Consider the following 16711-nt stretch of genomic DNA (forward strand, 5'->3'; position numbering starts at 1 on the left):
GGGGGATCAGCAGGCATTGGGGGAGTCGCTGTTCCCCCGAGCACCGCCAGGAGTGACCAGGAATAACGGTCACAAGCTGGCAGAGGGTAGGTTTAGGTTCGATATCAGGAGGCGCTACTTCAGTCAGGGCGGTTAGGGTCTGGAACCAACTTCTAAGAGAAGTGGTGCTGGCCCCTACCCTGGGGGTGTTTAAGAGGAGGTTAGATGAACACCTTGCTGGGGTTGTTTGACTCTGAATCCTAGCCCTACCTTCCAGGACATCTTCTTCTTCCCCCAGCCTGGTGTCATCCACAGACTTGCTGAGGGTGAATTCTCTGCCATCTTCCAGGTCATTGATGAAGGTATTGAACAAAACTGGTCCCAGGACTGACCCCTGGGATACTCCACTCAATACAGAGTGGCCAACTAGACATTGAACCATTGATAACTACCCTCTGGAACCCTATAATCCAGCCAGTTTTCTATCCACCTTACAGTCATTTCATATTTCCTTAGCTTGCCTGTGAGAATGTCTTGGAAGACTGTATCAAAATCATTGCTAAAATCAAGATATACCACATCCACTGGTCTCCCTGCATCCATAGAGCCAGTTATCTCATCATAGAGTGCACAAGGCAACCAGTTTGGTCAGGCATGACTTGCCCTTGGTGAATCCACGCTGACTGTTCCTAATCTTCTCTAAGTGCTTCAAAATGGAATCCTTGAGGATCATCTGCTTGATTTTTTTCCAGGGACTGAGGTGAGACTGACTGGGCTGTAGTTCCCTGGATCTTCCTTCCTAAATACGGGTGCTATATTTGCCCTTTTCCAATCATCCAGGACCTCTCGTGATAACTATAAGTTTTCAAAGATGATGGCCAGTGGCTCTGAAATCTCATCAGCCAACTCCCTCAGCACATTTTGAGTGCATCCTATCTGGGCCCGGACTACTTGGCTTGTATATGTCCAACTTTTCTAAATAGTCCCTTACGTGTTCTTTTGCTGCTGTTGGTTGCTCACCTCCTCGCCAAATTGTGCTGCATGGTGTAGTAGTCTGGGAGCTGACCTTGCCTGTGAAGACTAAGGTGAAGAAGGCATTGAGCACTTCAGCCTTTTCTGCATCCTCTGTCACAAGGTTGCCACACCCATTCAGTAAGGGACCCACATTTTACCTGATCCTCCTCTTGCTACTGACATTCTTATAGAAACCCTTCTTGTTACACTTTACATTCTTTGCTAACTGCAACTCCAATTGTACTTTGGCCTTCCTGACTTCATCTCTTTATGCCAGAGCAATGCTTGTATACTCCTCCCTAGTTGTTTGTCTAAACCTACTAGCTTTTTCATCTCAACTGTAGTTGGTCCAGTGATTTCACCTATACATCATTTTATTGTTAACATGATAAAAATGTCTAATGCATCCTTCATATATGAAAAATGGCTTTTTACTTTTGAGTTTACTATACTTCTTGGGAAGGCAAGATTTATGTTGTCATGTAACTTTACGTAAGGGTTTCTTGGGACCTGTTTAGTCACTTACATGGTCTAATTGCCAAGTGTTTACCAGTTCCCATTGTGGTTGGCCAGTAGGGGGTGCTTCTGCGCTGAGCCAGCTACCTCACTGCACCTGTCCATCTGCCAAGCTCAGAGGGCCTCCCTAGGGGCACCTCACATCTGGCCGACCCCCTTTCCGGAGCACATCTGGAAGTCAAAGGGTACTGCCACCACCACCCAGGGAATTTGTTCTGTGTTCAGCCCTGTGCCCCCTGGGTTACACAGGCCTTGTAGACCTTGTAGACCTTACCCACTGCAAGAACTTGGGGTTCTTCCTTTAGTCTGAAGCATAAATAGTAGCCTCCCTTGATCAGCCGGACTAAGGGGGCACAAAGGTATGCCTCTCCCAACAAGTCTACCATGCTTGCTACAGTGAAGAACTTTATTGGTTACACTGGGGAGGCTTGGGGAAGGGTGCAGGATAGAGAAGTATTACAGAATAATCCTAGAGCAAACAGTATGTCTAGGTAGCCTTTGATCATGTATCTGGTTTATAGCAAGCTATATATCTAGATAGATTTCAGCAGTTTACTCACTTCAGCATCGAGAGAGAAAGAGAGAGCGCTGCAGATGTTTCAGTGCTTGTGTGTGTCTTCATCATGGCTGCTCTGCCCCACCTCCTGGGCAGTCTTGGCTTATATAGACCTTTTGACATCACCTTTGGGGGCCCAACGAAGGCCAGCAGTTAGTGGCTGCTAGCCAACTAATTTGAAAAGCATCATCACTGCTTGGTGGAGTGAAAGGGGCTACCAGTCCTTCCCCTCCAAGCCATGAGGTCTCTGCTTAGAACAGTAGAGAGGAAGATCTACATGCACTCACCACAACGAATGCGATCCCCTCACAACTTGGCAGGTGGATGGGTGTAGTGAGGTGGGTGGCTCAGTGCAGGAGCGCCCCCTGCTAGCCCTCCATACTCATAGTACTCAGTGAGACCTCTTCTCAATGCTTACCACTTTCAAGTCAGAGGTCACTTGTTTAGGTACCGATGTATGGTTTTAAGAGGTTGCAATTGTTCCTGTTCTTGAAAACTTTGCCTTAAATACAGGACGTGTATTTGCCTAGCCATCAAAGAATTCCTTGGAGTGGTGTGAAAGAAGTATTTCTGCAAACTCGGAGGTTATTAGTTTATTATCATTTATTTACTGCAGTGATGATATCAGTCTTTATTCTGAAATCATATTCTTTCACATGTATATATAGATGGAAATGATAAAAGACTGTACTAATTTATAAGATGCTTAAAAAATTGGCAGCAGCCAAGGAAAACTAATTCTAGCAATTATTCTTCCCATTCCATGCTCTCATGTTCTTCCCATTGGATCTCTGTGCAGATTCCTGTATTTGAAGGCCCAATACTGCCATCAGTTACACATGGATGCTAATAGTATTGACAAGCTTTGTTAGTTTGACGTGTGCAACCTCCTTTATTGGGCCACTGAATAACTTTGCCTCCATGAGAAGTCTCTTTAGTTTAATGCAGCTGCTTGGCCAGTTTAATGCAGCTGCTTGGCCCTATGTCAAGGAGCAAAGGCTTGAAAATTGATCCACAGCAAGGTAATAAAATATTTATTGGTTTGCCGTGTCTTATAAGAATAAAAAATCTTATTTAGTGCTAAATGTCATTATGTCAGCTCTTATGCTGTCCCTGAATCTCTGAAAACCTACTAGCTTTGTTATACTGGAAAAAAACTATTGATAAAAGGTATGCTGAGAATCAATAACACTTTGTTACATCAGAACCAATACCAGCAAATTCCACAAGTACTTAAGGAGCAGTTAAAAAAAGACTTCCTTTAGTGGACAAAATGAACAGATTCCGCACAAGTAACATGATTTCCTAACTGGATGCTTCCTTCATGCCTCTTCACCAATTCCTTTAGAGGTGAATATACCTATGTTTGAAAACTAGGTGTAGCAAGTTCAACCAACGGAAATTTGACTCATTGCATCGGGGTCTCTTAAATTCTAGGGTGTTGGACCATATTTCTTTGTGTGATCCTAGTTCAGTCTACTTGCTCATTAATGTGTTCACTTTTGTAATGTGCCTAGCATTTAGACTAAGCCACAAAAAGTGGTGGTGAGGAGGAGGGCCTACTAGCCTCCCACATTTTTTTTCTGACTCAGGTAGAGGAGAATAGGATCACCCATAGAAGCCTAATACGTAAGAGAGAATCTGGCACTAAGTATCTGTCTTAGCATCAGGGACTTTGGCACAAAATCAGGTCCCGTCTTTTGTTCCATGCATTCTGCAATGGCAGTGGGCACCCTTAATAATGCCCAGCATATACTTTTCACAGTTTAAATGTCTTGCTGTATTCAATACTTGATGGATCAAGCACCACTGTTTTGACTTGCTGGTGCTATTTGCAGGTGGTTATTTTTACGAGCATGTGTATATAACAGTTATTTTATATGTACCGCATTCTTAGGTCATCAGATATGTGAATAGTTCAGTTTTCCGTATTGCAAGAGTTAAACTTCATTCAGCTGTCCTCAGATAGAAATAGATGCATCTCTGTGGGTTTAAACAAAATGAATACATGCTTACATTAATACTGATTTTTTTTTTTTTTTTAGATGTTTGGGGTTTCTTCTGAACACAAATGTAGTTAATGTCTACCCTTACTCGGAAAGATTTGGGATTTCCCCCCACTTTGTAAACTAATAACATTCATGTTAACATTGCAGTGTTTTAGCAAATATTGGAAATGTCAGGATTTGGCGGGGGAGAGGTTTTAAAGTCCAACATGAGGTCTATACCTTTGGGAAATCTAAAGCAAACAACCAAATAATCCAGATTCTAATTTAATAGTAAACCAAATGTGTATTATTTAAACTAAGAACAGATAAGAATCAATCTGACACTGAAAGCAAACAAAAAACAGCCCAAAGCTGTAAGCACCTGATGTTTCCAGTCATTTTGGTCTCTTTGTTGTTCTTAAATCCACACAAAGCAGACATAATTTCTGAATGGTAAATCTGGGCATATTTTAGGAAATTGGCTACCAAACAGAATAAACGTTCAGCTCTAGCTTTAGAGCAAAATTTTCACTTTTTGCACCTAAATGAGTTCATGGAGCATAGGTGTAAGTGCTACTTCCAATTTTAATGTGTACACGATTTTCCTCATCCAGAAAAGAGTGGAGACTTTTGTTGAGAGAAAAATTGAGGGTTTTACAGGTTTAATTTTGCTCACTATTCTGAGCACCCACAGCTGACCCAAACAGGGTGTGGGGCCCAGGGCGTACGTGAGGCCCCATCCCTGCTCTGATCCCATGTGCCCCAGACCCGAAGAAGCTGCAGCCGCCATCTGCAGCGACAGAGGGGTGGAAGGTTAGAGTGAGTGGCTGTACACAAAGCTGGAGGCAGCGATGCAGAGTTGCCTTGTGTGCTCCACACAGATCTGTGTGGCCCACCACAGCACGGGGCCCAGAGCGGTTGTCCTGATTTGCCCCCGCCTAGAGACGGCCCCATCATTTGTTCTTACAATGCATTGAATACTTTAGAACATGTTGCTAACTGTTCTTGTTGTCTGATCTGGTAACAGAGAACAAGACCCTATGGCTTACGTTTTTTTCAGCATGGGCTATGGGCCTGTGCTGAAGACTGAAAGGTGGTTATTTTGTGTGATGAGACCTATAAAGCCTTGGCTTGTGCTTACTGCTAATCACGTGAATCTTGAAATTGCCATATCCAGATCCAGAATGCTGCTTCTGATGCTCTTGAAACTGAAGAGCTAGATGTGCTTATCCTTTTGCCTTAATTCTGTGATTTGCTTTTTGCTATGCTGTAATTGTACTTGTAACAAACAAAAACAGACCCCGCTCCCCCCAAAAAAAAAAAAAAAATCCAGTGCCTTGGGTTGGCAACTCTGGAGTTGGCCCAGCTTTGAAGCAGGTCAATTGTAGGAAGTCTCTTTTTAAAAGCTTTCATGTCAACTATTGCAGGAGATTGAGTTGTCCCCTATTCAGGGCCCCGTATAATACTGGCCCAACAGTGTGGGCTTGTCGTCTTTACTTCAGCAACACTTGCATCCTTGTCTGTTATTTGTTGGCCTCATATACAATTCACTTTGTGACTTGCGTGTAATCCCTTCACTTGAGTAGTCTGTTAATGAGCTCCCAGAGCCTCTACCTTGTTTACATTTTAAAAGCTGTTCATTATCAAATATACTGTATATACATTGCCTGTTTTCATTCCTTAACCTCTTTTACATGTCTGTCCTTACATTGAGCTTTCAGACTAGGGATTATCATTTTTTTTTTTCTCCCCCAATGGTTGGAATGTGCCTAATATTGAGGCCACTATTGTAAATAATAAAAGTTAAATGCCAGTACAAGAGCTTAGCTCTGTATTTTCCACTGTGTGGCAGCAAAGCCCTGTCAGAATGAATGACAATTAGGCGACAGTTATTCCTTTTTTGCGGTTTTATAAAAGAGAGACAGGACACATTAAGGCAGACAGGAGTTCTGTAGCATGTTTCAGTAAGAACCATGACTTACAAAGTCAGGAAATGCAGCATTTTCAGGAAATAAACTTTACTTGAGGTTTATTTTTAAACCTGTCTGATTTCTGTTCTTTAAGTATTTTTTTTATTATTCCTGAAGCAAAATCTCTGCCTCTCTCCCTACATAAAAATAGTGTCCATGCATTATGCTCTCATGATCTCACTCATTCTATGCATGTCTGTGTGTTCACTTTTCGGGTGAAAGGTGCAACGTAGAGCAGCTGTAAAATAGTAAAATATTAGTTGTACCATTGAACTATAATTTTACAAAGGTCTTGTTAGGAAAATTAGGAATTCAGGCGAGGAGAGTTTTCTTGGTTAAAGGCTGCCTGACTTGGCAAACTCCGCTAGCTGAGTTCTGTTGCCACGTTTCATTTCATAGAAATAGAGCTCTGAAACCCATCAGGGATGCATCAGAACCACAGCAGACCTCCAGAATCCTGTAGGAATAGAGCATTCTCCTCCCTTGCAGCTCTTGAGAGCTCAGCTTTGGAGTAACTCTGATCTGTACAACATTGGGATAAATAACTGATGAATAGAAAACATGAGTTCAGAAAAATAGTAGCCTCCAATTCCTATGCATAACACTCTCCATTTAGGGGCATAGGTTGTAGCCTTGTTGCTCAAAGGACATAAGCAGACCCATTGGTTTTTTGGGTAAATCTGATATCTTTTATTAGACCAACTCAAGTTGGAAAAAAATCTTTTGCAAGCTTTCGGACACAAACACCCTTTATCAGGCTGAGAAAGCATCTGCAGTTGGCTTTCTTGACTGCATACCATGATTGGCTTTCCTGCCGGCATACCAGTCTCTGACTTCTTTACTATTCATTCTATCCAGGAAGAACACACACCAACTGCAGACGCTTCCTCAGCCTGACACATGGTGTTTGTGCCCAAAAGCTTGCAAAGAATTTTTTCCAATTATTTGAGTTGGTCTAATAAAAGATATCATCAGCATAAATGATGCATGCCCTCACCTTTTTTATAGGGGATGCACTGCCACGCTCAGGGTGTGCATGTGCACCCCCTACACATCACTCCCGGGATATCAGATTTACCCAAAGCACCTTGTCTACTCTCCATTCTTGTATTTCAAAGGACTTCATAAAGGAGCAAAACACTATTATCCTTGTGGCAGGGATAGGGAAAGTGAGGCAAGGAGCTCAAGAAGTGATTTCTTCACAGCTGCCCTTCTGGGTAAAAAAAAAAAAAAAAAAAAAAAATAGAAATTAGGTCTGCTGTGTCCCAGCCTAGAAAACCTCTATGACTTTAAGTCAAATGTGCAGGGCTGCCAGTTAAAACAAACAAACAAACCCCCAAAAACCCACAACAACAAAGAAACCAAACAAAACCTCCACAAAAACACAACTATCTCTCTCTCTCTTTCTCTCTAAATGTGAGGTGGAAGTTATGAGGATGAACATAGGACCTCACAATGTCAGTTTTGGACCATGGTTTTCCTTATTAAAACTGACTTGAAGCAACAAGACAAGTACTTGGAATATCAACAGTGAAGAAATATGTAAAATACTTCCCTAAGGTCACTTCACTGACATTACCAATGTTGAGAGCTCAGGTGTGAACAGGCCACCAGCTGCTGCAATCCATCTTAAGCAGTACAGAGATTTTCAAATGTACCAATGGCAGTATAGCATAAGGATGAAAATATCATTAAAAAATTGTGTTTAATCTCATCTAATTATATTGGTTAAATGGTTAACCGCTAACATAACTGCTGCTGGGAGCTGCTTCTGGGTAGGGGGGGCAGGGGGGTGCCCCTATGGCAAACTCAGGCAGACGCAGCCCAGGTGAAGCCTCACTTCAATACCATAGCAAAGGACGGGGGGAGTAAGCAGGATGCCCACCCCAGGCACCAAAGCGAAGGGGCACCAACAGGCACTGCCCAGCCAGGGCAGGGCATGGGATGGAGCTGAGTGGCTCATTTGTGGGGGGATGGAGTTGGGAGAAAGGTGGCTCCCACCACTGTGTACACATGACCCCTGCATCTGTGCGTGAGGCGAGAGTGGGCTGCTGCGGGCTTTGCCTAGGCACCAGGCTTCATTGCTATGGCACTGCCCCACTTAGATGAGGGAGCACCTGTGAACAAGCAGCTAATTGCTTAATTGATGAGTCAGTAGGCAACATATTGTTTTTCCCTTTAACCTCATAAACTATGGGTACTAGTCCACCTTCCCCTCCCTCTCCTGTCTTCCTGCCTGTCCTGCCACCACCTGGTTCCTGCTGGGCCACTGCAAGGCTTTCCTTCCCTACCAGACTACTCTGCCCTACGCTGAACAAGAACTGGTAAGCTTAACTGGTTATCACTGGGCTTAGCAGTGAAATAGTCCTTTAACCTTTTGCAGCCCTAGCTGGATTCTTTTTGGGAGTTAAAGCTCACTTTTTTCGCCTTTTAAAAAATCTCGATTGAATCTCATGTGAGCACAGGCAGTAAATGCTGTGCTCAAACTCTTGAGTGAGTGCTTGCATACTTAAGCTACAATAAGTATCCTGTTGTTAGCACCATGGATTGCACCCATATTACAGTATCTCGTACCTTGCTTGTGCAGAGAGATTCTGGCTTTTTTCCACACCATACCAGAGAATGGATGTCTAGCACTGGATATCTGACAGCTGAAGAGAGCTGTGTCAGGGCCATACTAGTGCTTGCCATGCACAAGTGCAGTTTTGATTTAGAAAAGCTGAGATTAAAATGACTCTATGGGAGAAAGCCTCATGTAATTGTTTGGGACCTTACCTTTTTTGGAAACATGTATATCAACCAGGCCATCTTCAGTCTTTATATCCCTTGTTTTTGTATCCAGAGTATAGATTCATAGATGTTAGGGTCAGAAGGGACCTCAATAGATCATCGAGTCCGACCTCCTGCATAGGCAGGAAAGTGTGCTGGGGTCAGATGACCCCAACCAGATGCCCATCTAACCTCCTCTTGAAGACCCCAAGGGTAGGGGATAGCACCACCTCCCTTGGGAGCCCATTCCAGATTTTGGCTGGTCTAACTATGAAGAAGTTCTTCCTAATGTCCAGTCTAAATCTGCTCTCTGCTAGCTTATGGCCATTATTTCTTGTAATCCCCAGGGGCACCTTGGTGAGTGGAGCCTCACCAATTCCCTTCTGCACCCCCATGATTAATTTATAGGCAGCCACAAGGTCACCTTTCAACCTTCTCTTGCGGAGGCTGAAGAGGTCCAGATACCCTAGTCTCTCCTTGTAGGGCTCACCTCCTTGGTTCTGTTTGTCATGCATCTGCTGATGCACGATAAAGTGCCATTAGCTTTGCTGATGACTTCATCACACTGATGACTCATGTTCATCTTGGAGTCCACTAGGACTCTGAGATCCCTTTCCGCTTCCGTGTTGCCGAGCAGGTAGTTTCCTAGGCAGTAGTTGTGCTGGACATTTTTCCTCCCTAGGTGCAGCACTTTGCGTTTCTCCTTGTTAAATTGCATTCTATTGTTTTCTGCCCATTTGTCCAACCTGCCTAGGTCTGCCTGTAGTTGTTCCCTGCCCTCTGGTGTGTCCACTTCCCCCCACAGTTTTGTATCATCCGCAAACTTGGAGAGAGGCCACTTCACTCTTTCGTCCAAGTCACTGATGAAGACATTGAAGAGTATCAGTCCAAGGACTGAGCCCTGCGGAACCCCACTGCCCACGCCCTTCTCGGTCGACTCATAGAATATTAGGGTTGAAAATTAGGGAGGTTATCTAATCCAACTTCCTGCTCAAAGCAGGTTCATCCCCAACTAGATCATTCCAGCCAGGGCTTTGTTGAGCCAGGCCTTAACCTTCGTGGATGGAGATTGCAACACCTCTGTAGGTAATCTATTCCAGTGCTTCACCACTATCCTAGTGAGAGTTTTTCCTAATATCCAACCTAAACTTCCCTTGCTGCAACTTGAGACCATTGCTCCTTGTTCTGTCATTCATCACCACTGAGAAGAGTCTTAACCCCATCCTATTTGGAACCACCCTTCAGGTAGTTGAAGGCTACCAAATCCCTCCACAGTCTTCTCTTCTGTGGACTAAATAAGTCAAGTTCCCTCAGTCCCTCCTCAAAGTCATGTGCCCCAGCCTCCTAACTGTTTTTGTTGCCCTGTGCTGGATGCTCTCCAATTTGACCACATCTTTTCTGTAGCAGGGGCCCATAACGGGACACAGTACTCCAGGTGTGGGCTCACTAGTGCCAAATAGAGGGGAATAATCGCTTCCCTTGATCTGTTGGCAGTGCTCGTCCTAATGCAGCCCAGTATACTGTTAGCCTTCTTGGCAACAAGGGCAGACTGTTGACTCATGTCCAGCTTATTGTCCACCGAAACCCCCAAGTCCTTTTCTACAGAGCTGCTGCTTAGCTAGTTGGTCTCAAGCCTGTAGCGGTGCATGGGATTGTTCCAGTCTAAGAGCAGGACTTTGCACTCATCTTTGTTGAACCTCATGAGATTTATTTTGGCCCAATCCTTCAATTTGTCTAGGTCACTGAATCCTAGCCCTACCCTCCAGCATATCTATTCCACCTCTCAGCTTGGTGTCATCGGCAAACTTGCTTAGGGTGCAAACCATCCCATCTTACAGATTGTTAATGAAGATATTGAACAAAACCAGCCCCAGGACTGACCCCTGGGGGACTCCACTTGATACTGGCCACCAACTAGATCTTGAGCCATTGATCCTGATAACCCAGCCAGCTTTCTCTCCACCTTATGGTTCATTCATTCAACCCATACTTCCTCAGCTTGCTTGCAAGAATGCTGTGGGAGACCGTATTGAAAGTCTTGCTGAAGTCAAGGTATATCATGTCCACTGCTTTAGTGAGTTACTAAATTTTACCACATGCATAAAATCAGCATTGCTATACACAGAGACCACTATGCGTCCAGCTGTTCGGTACAAGCATCTATAAGCTTCTGTCTGCATTTTCTAAAAGATCACCACTTTTAAATTAAAATATTGTCAGGCAATTTCATTACTTGCTGATTTGTTATTAGCAGTTAGGCACGTTTAATTCACAATGTACAGAAAATGGGCCAGCAGATAAAATAGCCATCATGCATTGACCAATTTCTCCCCACCATGTGAATAAAAGTCATAAACTCTTTGTAACAGGTTCTCTTCCCTCTCCCCCCCCCCAAAGATTATCACCCACCAGCTCCCATTTAAGTACCTTGAAGCAAAGGACAGATTTTCATAATAGCTTAGCACCTTTTAACACTTGCTGTTCTGAATAGGAGCTGCAGGTTGTTGAGTAAGTTAAGTTTACTCCAGGGATTGACAGCCCATGGGCTGAATCCAGGCTGTTAAGTAGCATTGTGCGAAACTTTAGGTGCTGATTTGATTCTCAGGAGGTTCGGCCTGATTTGGCAGCTGACTCTCTGAATCTAATTGGGAAACCAATAAAAAGGTCCTAATCAATTCAAAGCTCTCTGAATTGATTTGGAGATTGGGGCAATCCCCACTCGCTGCCGCAGGGAGCTGGACCTGGACTCCGTGCCAGAAAGTGGGGGGTGGAGGAGGGAAGAGTGGACTATGGGGGGGGACTCCTACCAGGCCTCATCCCCTGACCCCTGCCTGCTCTCCCAGGCCCTTCAATGGCTGCCACACCCTGCCCTGGTGTTCCGGCTCTTTAAAAAAAGAAAAGCCCTGCACTCACTGGCTGTTGTAGAGGCTGCTGGGGCTTCTGGGGCTCATGGCAGAGCCCTTCCATGCAACATGGGGCAATGGGGGGGTGCAGCGGGGATTGCATCCCTGCCTGGCAGGAGCTGGGGAGTATGAGGCTTTAAAAAAAGGAAGGAAAAGAAAAGATGCTGGGAGGCTGAGCAGGGCAGCCATTAGCTGGGCTGGGAGAGTGGGTGGGGGTGGGGCCTATTTGATTAGGAGATTCAGCAGCAACTTTATCTCTGAAGCGGATTCAGCCGAATTGATTTGGGACGGTGATTTGGATCACTGAATCGAATCGCTGTCCCCTGAATCAGCTGAATCCAAAGTGAATACTAGCTGGTTTGTGCAGGTCTACTGCCCAGCTATTTCATCTGGCCCATGGAACCAGTGGCAATTTGGTGGCAGGTTACAAGCATGTTAGTGGCAAGGAAAGCAGAGATCTGCCTTGGACCTAGTTGCATTATGTTAAACCACCATTTCTGAAAGTTTGTCAACCCCTTGTTTCAGAGCTTGTACCATCAGGGTGACAACTACAGGAAACCCTAGCTATTTGCGGGTTCAGCATTCACGAATGCCGATCCCGCATCTTAAATACACTTACAGGAGCTCCTTGAGAGCTCCACGCTTGCTGCTGCTGTGCTCCTGCTGCTGCCGCCATGCTCCCGCTGTTGCCAGTGCAGCTGTGCCTCGCCCTACCTACCGCGGCACTGTGCTCATGAGCACAGTGCCTTATTCACAGATTTTGCCATTCACGGGGATCTTGAGAATGTATCCCCTGCAAATGGCAAGGGTCTCCTGTATACACTTACCTGTAAGGTGCACTAGAGTGTACAGTTTGAAGACTGTAGACAGACAATAAAACGTGCTACTGTGTTCTTCCAAGCTTGGTGCTTTATCAGTAGCCTAAGGGCACAGAGGTCTGATAGGTGGCTCTCTCTATTAATTGAAGATCAAAAGACAAAATTTCATGGAGCTTTATCTTTATTTTTCTGAGTATTTACGTAAGAGGTGCCTTTGAATGCACCCTTACATATACGTGTATGAGGATCTGAAATATCCGAATCAGATTTGGCCGAATTGATTTGGGACAGTAATTCGAATCACTGAATCAAATTGCTGTCCCCTGAATCAGGGGACAATGTGTGAGGATCTGAAATAATTACTGCTTGATGTAAATGTGCATTTAATGTTTTACTTTGTCTTTTTTTTTGGCCCTGCAGGTTCCCCAGGAAAGGCAATTAATACCTCAGCCAGCAATCAAGAAAATAAAACAGGGGGCCAGCCCAGGGCAGACAAGTCCATTGAGGGCTCAAGAGATGACCGGCCAGGAAGGAAGACTACAGAAGGACAAATGCAAAAAGGGAGTGATGAGTCAGAGAGCGACTTTGAATCTGATCCTCCTTCTCCCAAAAGCAGTGAGGAAGAAGAACAGGAAGATGAAGAAGGTTTACAGGGGGAGCATGGAGACTTTAATGATGACAACGATACAGAACCTGAGAACTTAGGACATAGGCCACTCCTTATGGATTCTGAGGATGAAGTAGAAGAGGAGGAAGAAGAAAAGCAGAGCTCTGATTCTGATTCTGATTGCACCAAGCAGAAACCTGTGGAAAGGATCCCTTGCAGTAAGTACAGAGAAGGGCCTGGTGATGGTGAAGACAAGCAAGTCAACATAATGCTCACTTCCTTATCTGAGCTACCAAGTACTGTGGTCAAGGTGAGTCCTGATCAAGAATTTGATGTGTTTGGTGCTGTCCCTTTCTTTGCTCTTCAACCTCAGTCTCAATCAAGAGAGAAGAATAATAAAGATTTCTCTCCTCAGACTACTTTTCCTGGCCTAGGCCAAGAGCAAGATGATTTCGATGTCTTTACCAAGGCCCCATTCAGTAAGAAGGTGACTCAACAAGATGGCCAGATTGCAGGACCTGAGACCCAGATTGCCTCTGTCTCTCCCCAAAGCGTAGATATTTTTGGATGCACCCCATTCCAGCCTCTCCCTACCCCTAAGAGCAGTGAGAGTAAAGAGGACCCATTTGGGCTGGTCCCCTTTGAGGAGATAACAGGCAGCCAGCAGCAGCAAAAAGTGAAGCAGCAGAGAAATTTGCAGAAACTTTCCTCCCGTCAAAGGCGCATGAAACAAGAAGTGTCCAAAAGCAATGGGAAGCGTCACCATGGCACCCCAACGAACACCAAGAAAACTTCAAAACCCAGCTTCCGCACCCCTGAGAGAGCCCGCAGGCACAAGAAAGCTGGTCGCAGGGACTCCCAGAGCAGCAATGAGTTCCTAACGATCTCAGACTCTAAGGAAAACATAAGTGTTGGATTGACTGACAGCAAAGATCGAAGCAACCCTTTGCAAGTGGATGAGAATCTGCTGGACCCGTTTGGGGCTAAACCTTTCCACCCACCAGACTTGATGAAGCACCCCCAGCATCAAGGACTTGGTGACAACCGTGGGGACCATAACACAGTAGTGCCAGGTAGACCTCGACAGAGCTCCCTACATGGGCCTATTCACAGTAGCGATGGGCTTAAAACAGATGACTTTGGCGCAGTACCCTTTACAGAACTGGTTTTGCAGAGTGCACAGACCCAGCAGCAGCAGGCATTAGAGTTAGATCCATTTGGGGCAGCTCCATTTCCTTCCAAACAGTAATTGCTTCCAACAGATTCATTCTGATTCTCTCTCTCTCTCTCTCGTGCTTGTTCTCATTCTCTCCATTATTTAATGTCGGCTTTACATAGTACAATAATTCACCCAGTTGAATTGACAGGAAAATAATTCTTTTTGTATAGTTTATTCAGACTCAATAAGTACTCCACAGCCAGCACACCCCCATCCCTTAAAATCATGAGATTTTTGTATAGAGAAAAATGCAAAAAAGCCCCCCCAAAAAACACACAAGCAAAAAACAAACAAACAATAAAACAAAAACAACAAAAACCAGGAGGCGAAGCAAGTATTTCACTAGAACAATGGATTCCCAGAGCCCATGAGGAATCTGATGCAAGTAATTCAGAATCATTCTGCACTTTTGTATTGCTTTTTCACTCTGGCAGTACAAAAGAGAAAGTCATGGAGCAAGGTATACCATAATGTGTCTAGTTGACCTAACAGAATATAGAATCTTATCTTCAAATTATTGACTATCTCTGAATCCAGAATAGATCTAGGAACCTGTATGTGCTGGGACCCATATTGATCTGCTGGAAGTTTTGGAGTCTGTTCTTACCAAGTGAAAACTACCTTTCCTGATTCTAAGAGAAAAAGAAAAAAAGCCAACTCCTTAAAGGAGTATGGTGGCTTGAACTAATGCAGCTCTGTGCACAACTAGAGACGAAAGGCAGAATTTTTTTTTGTGCCTAAATGTTTTAATTTTTTTTACAGTAAGTGCCATTAATGTAAAATAACGAACTGGAAGCCTAGAGTAAAAATTAAAGATACAGAGAATATATTGGTTTGCTAGGTAAAAGCGTGAATGTAGGGAAACAAGATAGCAGGGATGCAGGCAGCATTTGCAGCACTTTGAAGACTACGCTGGAGAAGAGGAACTTGTTGACCTGGATGAACTATCTGGCACAGCAGGAATACATCATATCATTGGTAGAATTGACAGTGAATGCAAAAAATGCAAAGATGACCATAGGTTTTATTCAATTATGCATTAGAGTTCATGTCTGAAAGTACCTTTTTTTTCCTCTTGCATTTTTATTCCAAAAGAACTCTGTATTCCTTACAAATTATGTTTTTTAAACAAATAATAATTCTATGAATTGACTGTCACCTAATATTCTTTAAGTTCTGACAAAACTATTATTGTAATATAGTGTATTTTATAAGAAAGTTTCTGCTAACTGCACTGAGATACAATGAAATAACATCCTGAAACCAGACAATTCCATAGAAGCAGAAAGCAGCAAGTAGCTTGCAGATGCTGATTACTACTCTACCAGTAAACTGCATTTCACACCACAAAGCCTTACTGGCAGGACACACAGCCTGCTTACAAAGTACCTCTGAGCCAATTGGTGCATGAGACATTGCTAAAAGCTTACACAGTGTGTCATCAGGTGATGGGTTGGTAATGTAAATTTACTTGTTAAAGCACGATTTGGTTACCTTTGAGCAAAAAGAAAACTCTTTTCTTTATGAAGGCCTGGTTCTCCAGTGGCCTGCATCTTGGGCATAGTTATTTAACACCAATTGCGAAGTGAGTAAAAATCAGAATAGTGGATTGTGACATTCTTTTTGTATTCATTTTTAACAGTGTTGATGACTAGACATGGTAGAAGGAATCGGGCCCTGGGTATTTTAGCATTGTTTTTTGCTCTGAACATAGATATTTTGCAAAACCTACTTTTTTTACCACATGAGGGGCATGGATGATTGAAGTTTACGTATAGATGCAGTGGCTGTTCCATCATTTACTGTAGATGATAAACAAATTGTCTAGATTTATGCATTTTTTTTTCTGTGTTTTCTTAACAGAATCAAGGTTAATTTAGATACAGACTTCTCCAAAGATTTTGCAGAGGTTTGGATCTCATTAAGAAAAACAACTTTAAAACAAGTCATTGCTCTCTTTTGGGAGCTTTAAGTTTTATTGCACAATGCTTCATTGGAATGAGTGAAAGCCACTGATAAGGAAAATGTTCAGATTTTCCCTGGTCTAAGATTTGGGAAAGAGGATGAAACACAAACATGGATCTTTATTCCCCTATCTTCTCATTTCCTTTATTGTGGCAAAATAGATGGAATTCAAATACAGAGACTTGTTCAGTTAGGGATGTTCTGCTTAAAATGTTTAGCTTTGAAGACCTGGACAGACATGATTAAACTCGTATTGAATAGTTTTCTTTTAGGGTTTTCCCCTATTATTCTCTCCTTCTCTTGTGCCAAAGGCTTTAAGAAGCAAACACGATGTTTGCAGGGTGATTTTTTTCCTCCCCCTCCCCCCAACTCAGGTTAACTGTGATTTTTTTTTTTTTTTTTATTTT

At 43.6% G+C, this 16711-nt stretch overlaps 1 protein-coding gene across 1 annotated transcript in view; it reads left to right on the forward strand.

The window, feature by feature from the left end:
- The window catches only part of BMP2K (BMP2 inducible kinase), a 130484-nt gene extending 113948 nt beyond the window's left edge, over positions 1–16536 (forward strand). Inside the window, exons 16-17 of the mRNA XM_019534306.1 lie at positions 12934–13430; positions 13536–16536. Of these exons, the coding sequence (XP_019389851.1) occupies positions 12934–13430; positions 13536–14369 (1331 nt within the window). The 3' untranslated portion in view covers positions 14370–16536. The remainder of the gene's footprint in view (positions 1–12933; positions 13431–13535) is intronic.
- Positions 16537–16711: the final 175 nt, after the last annotated feature.

Source organism: Crocodylus porosus, unplaced genomic scaffold (genome assembly GCF_001723895.1).
Source record: "Crocodylus porosus isolate Cpor-Errol unplaced genomic scaffold, CroPor_comp1, whole genome shotgun sequence".
NCBI classification, from domain to species: domain Eukaryota; kingdom Metazoa; phylum Chordata; order Crocodylia; family Crocodylidae; genus Crocodylus; species Crocodylus porosus.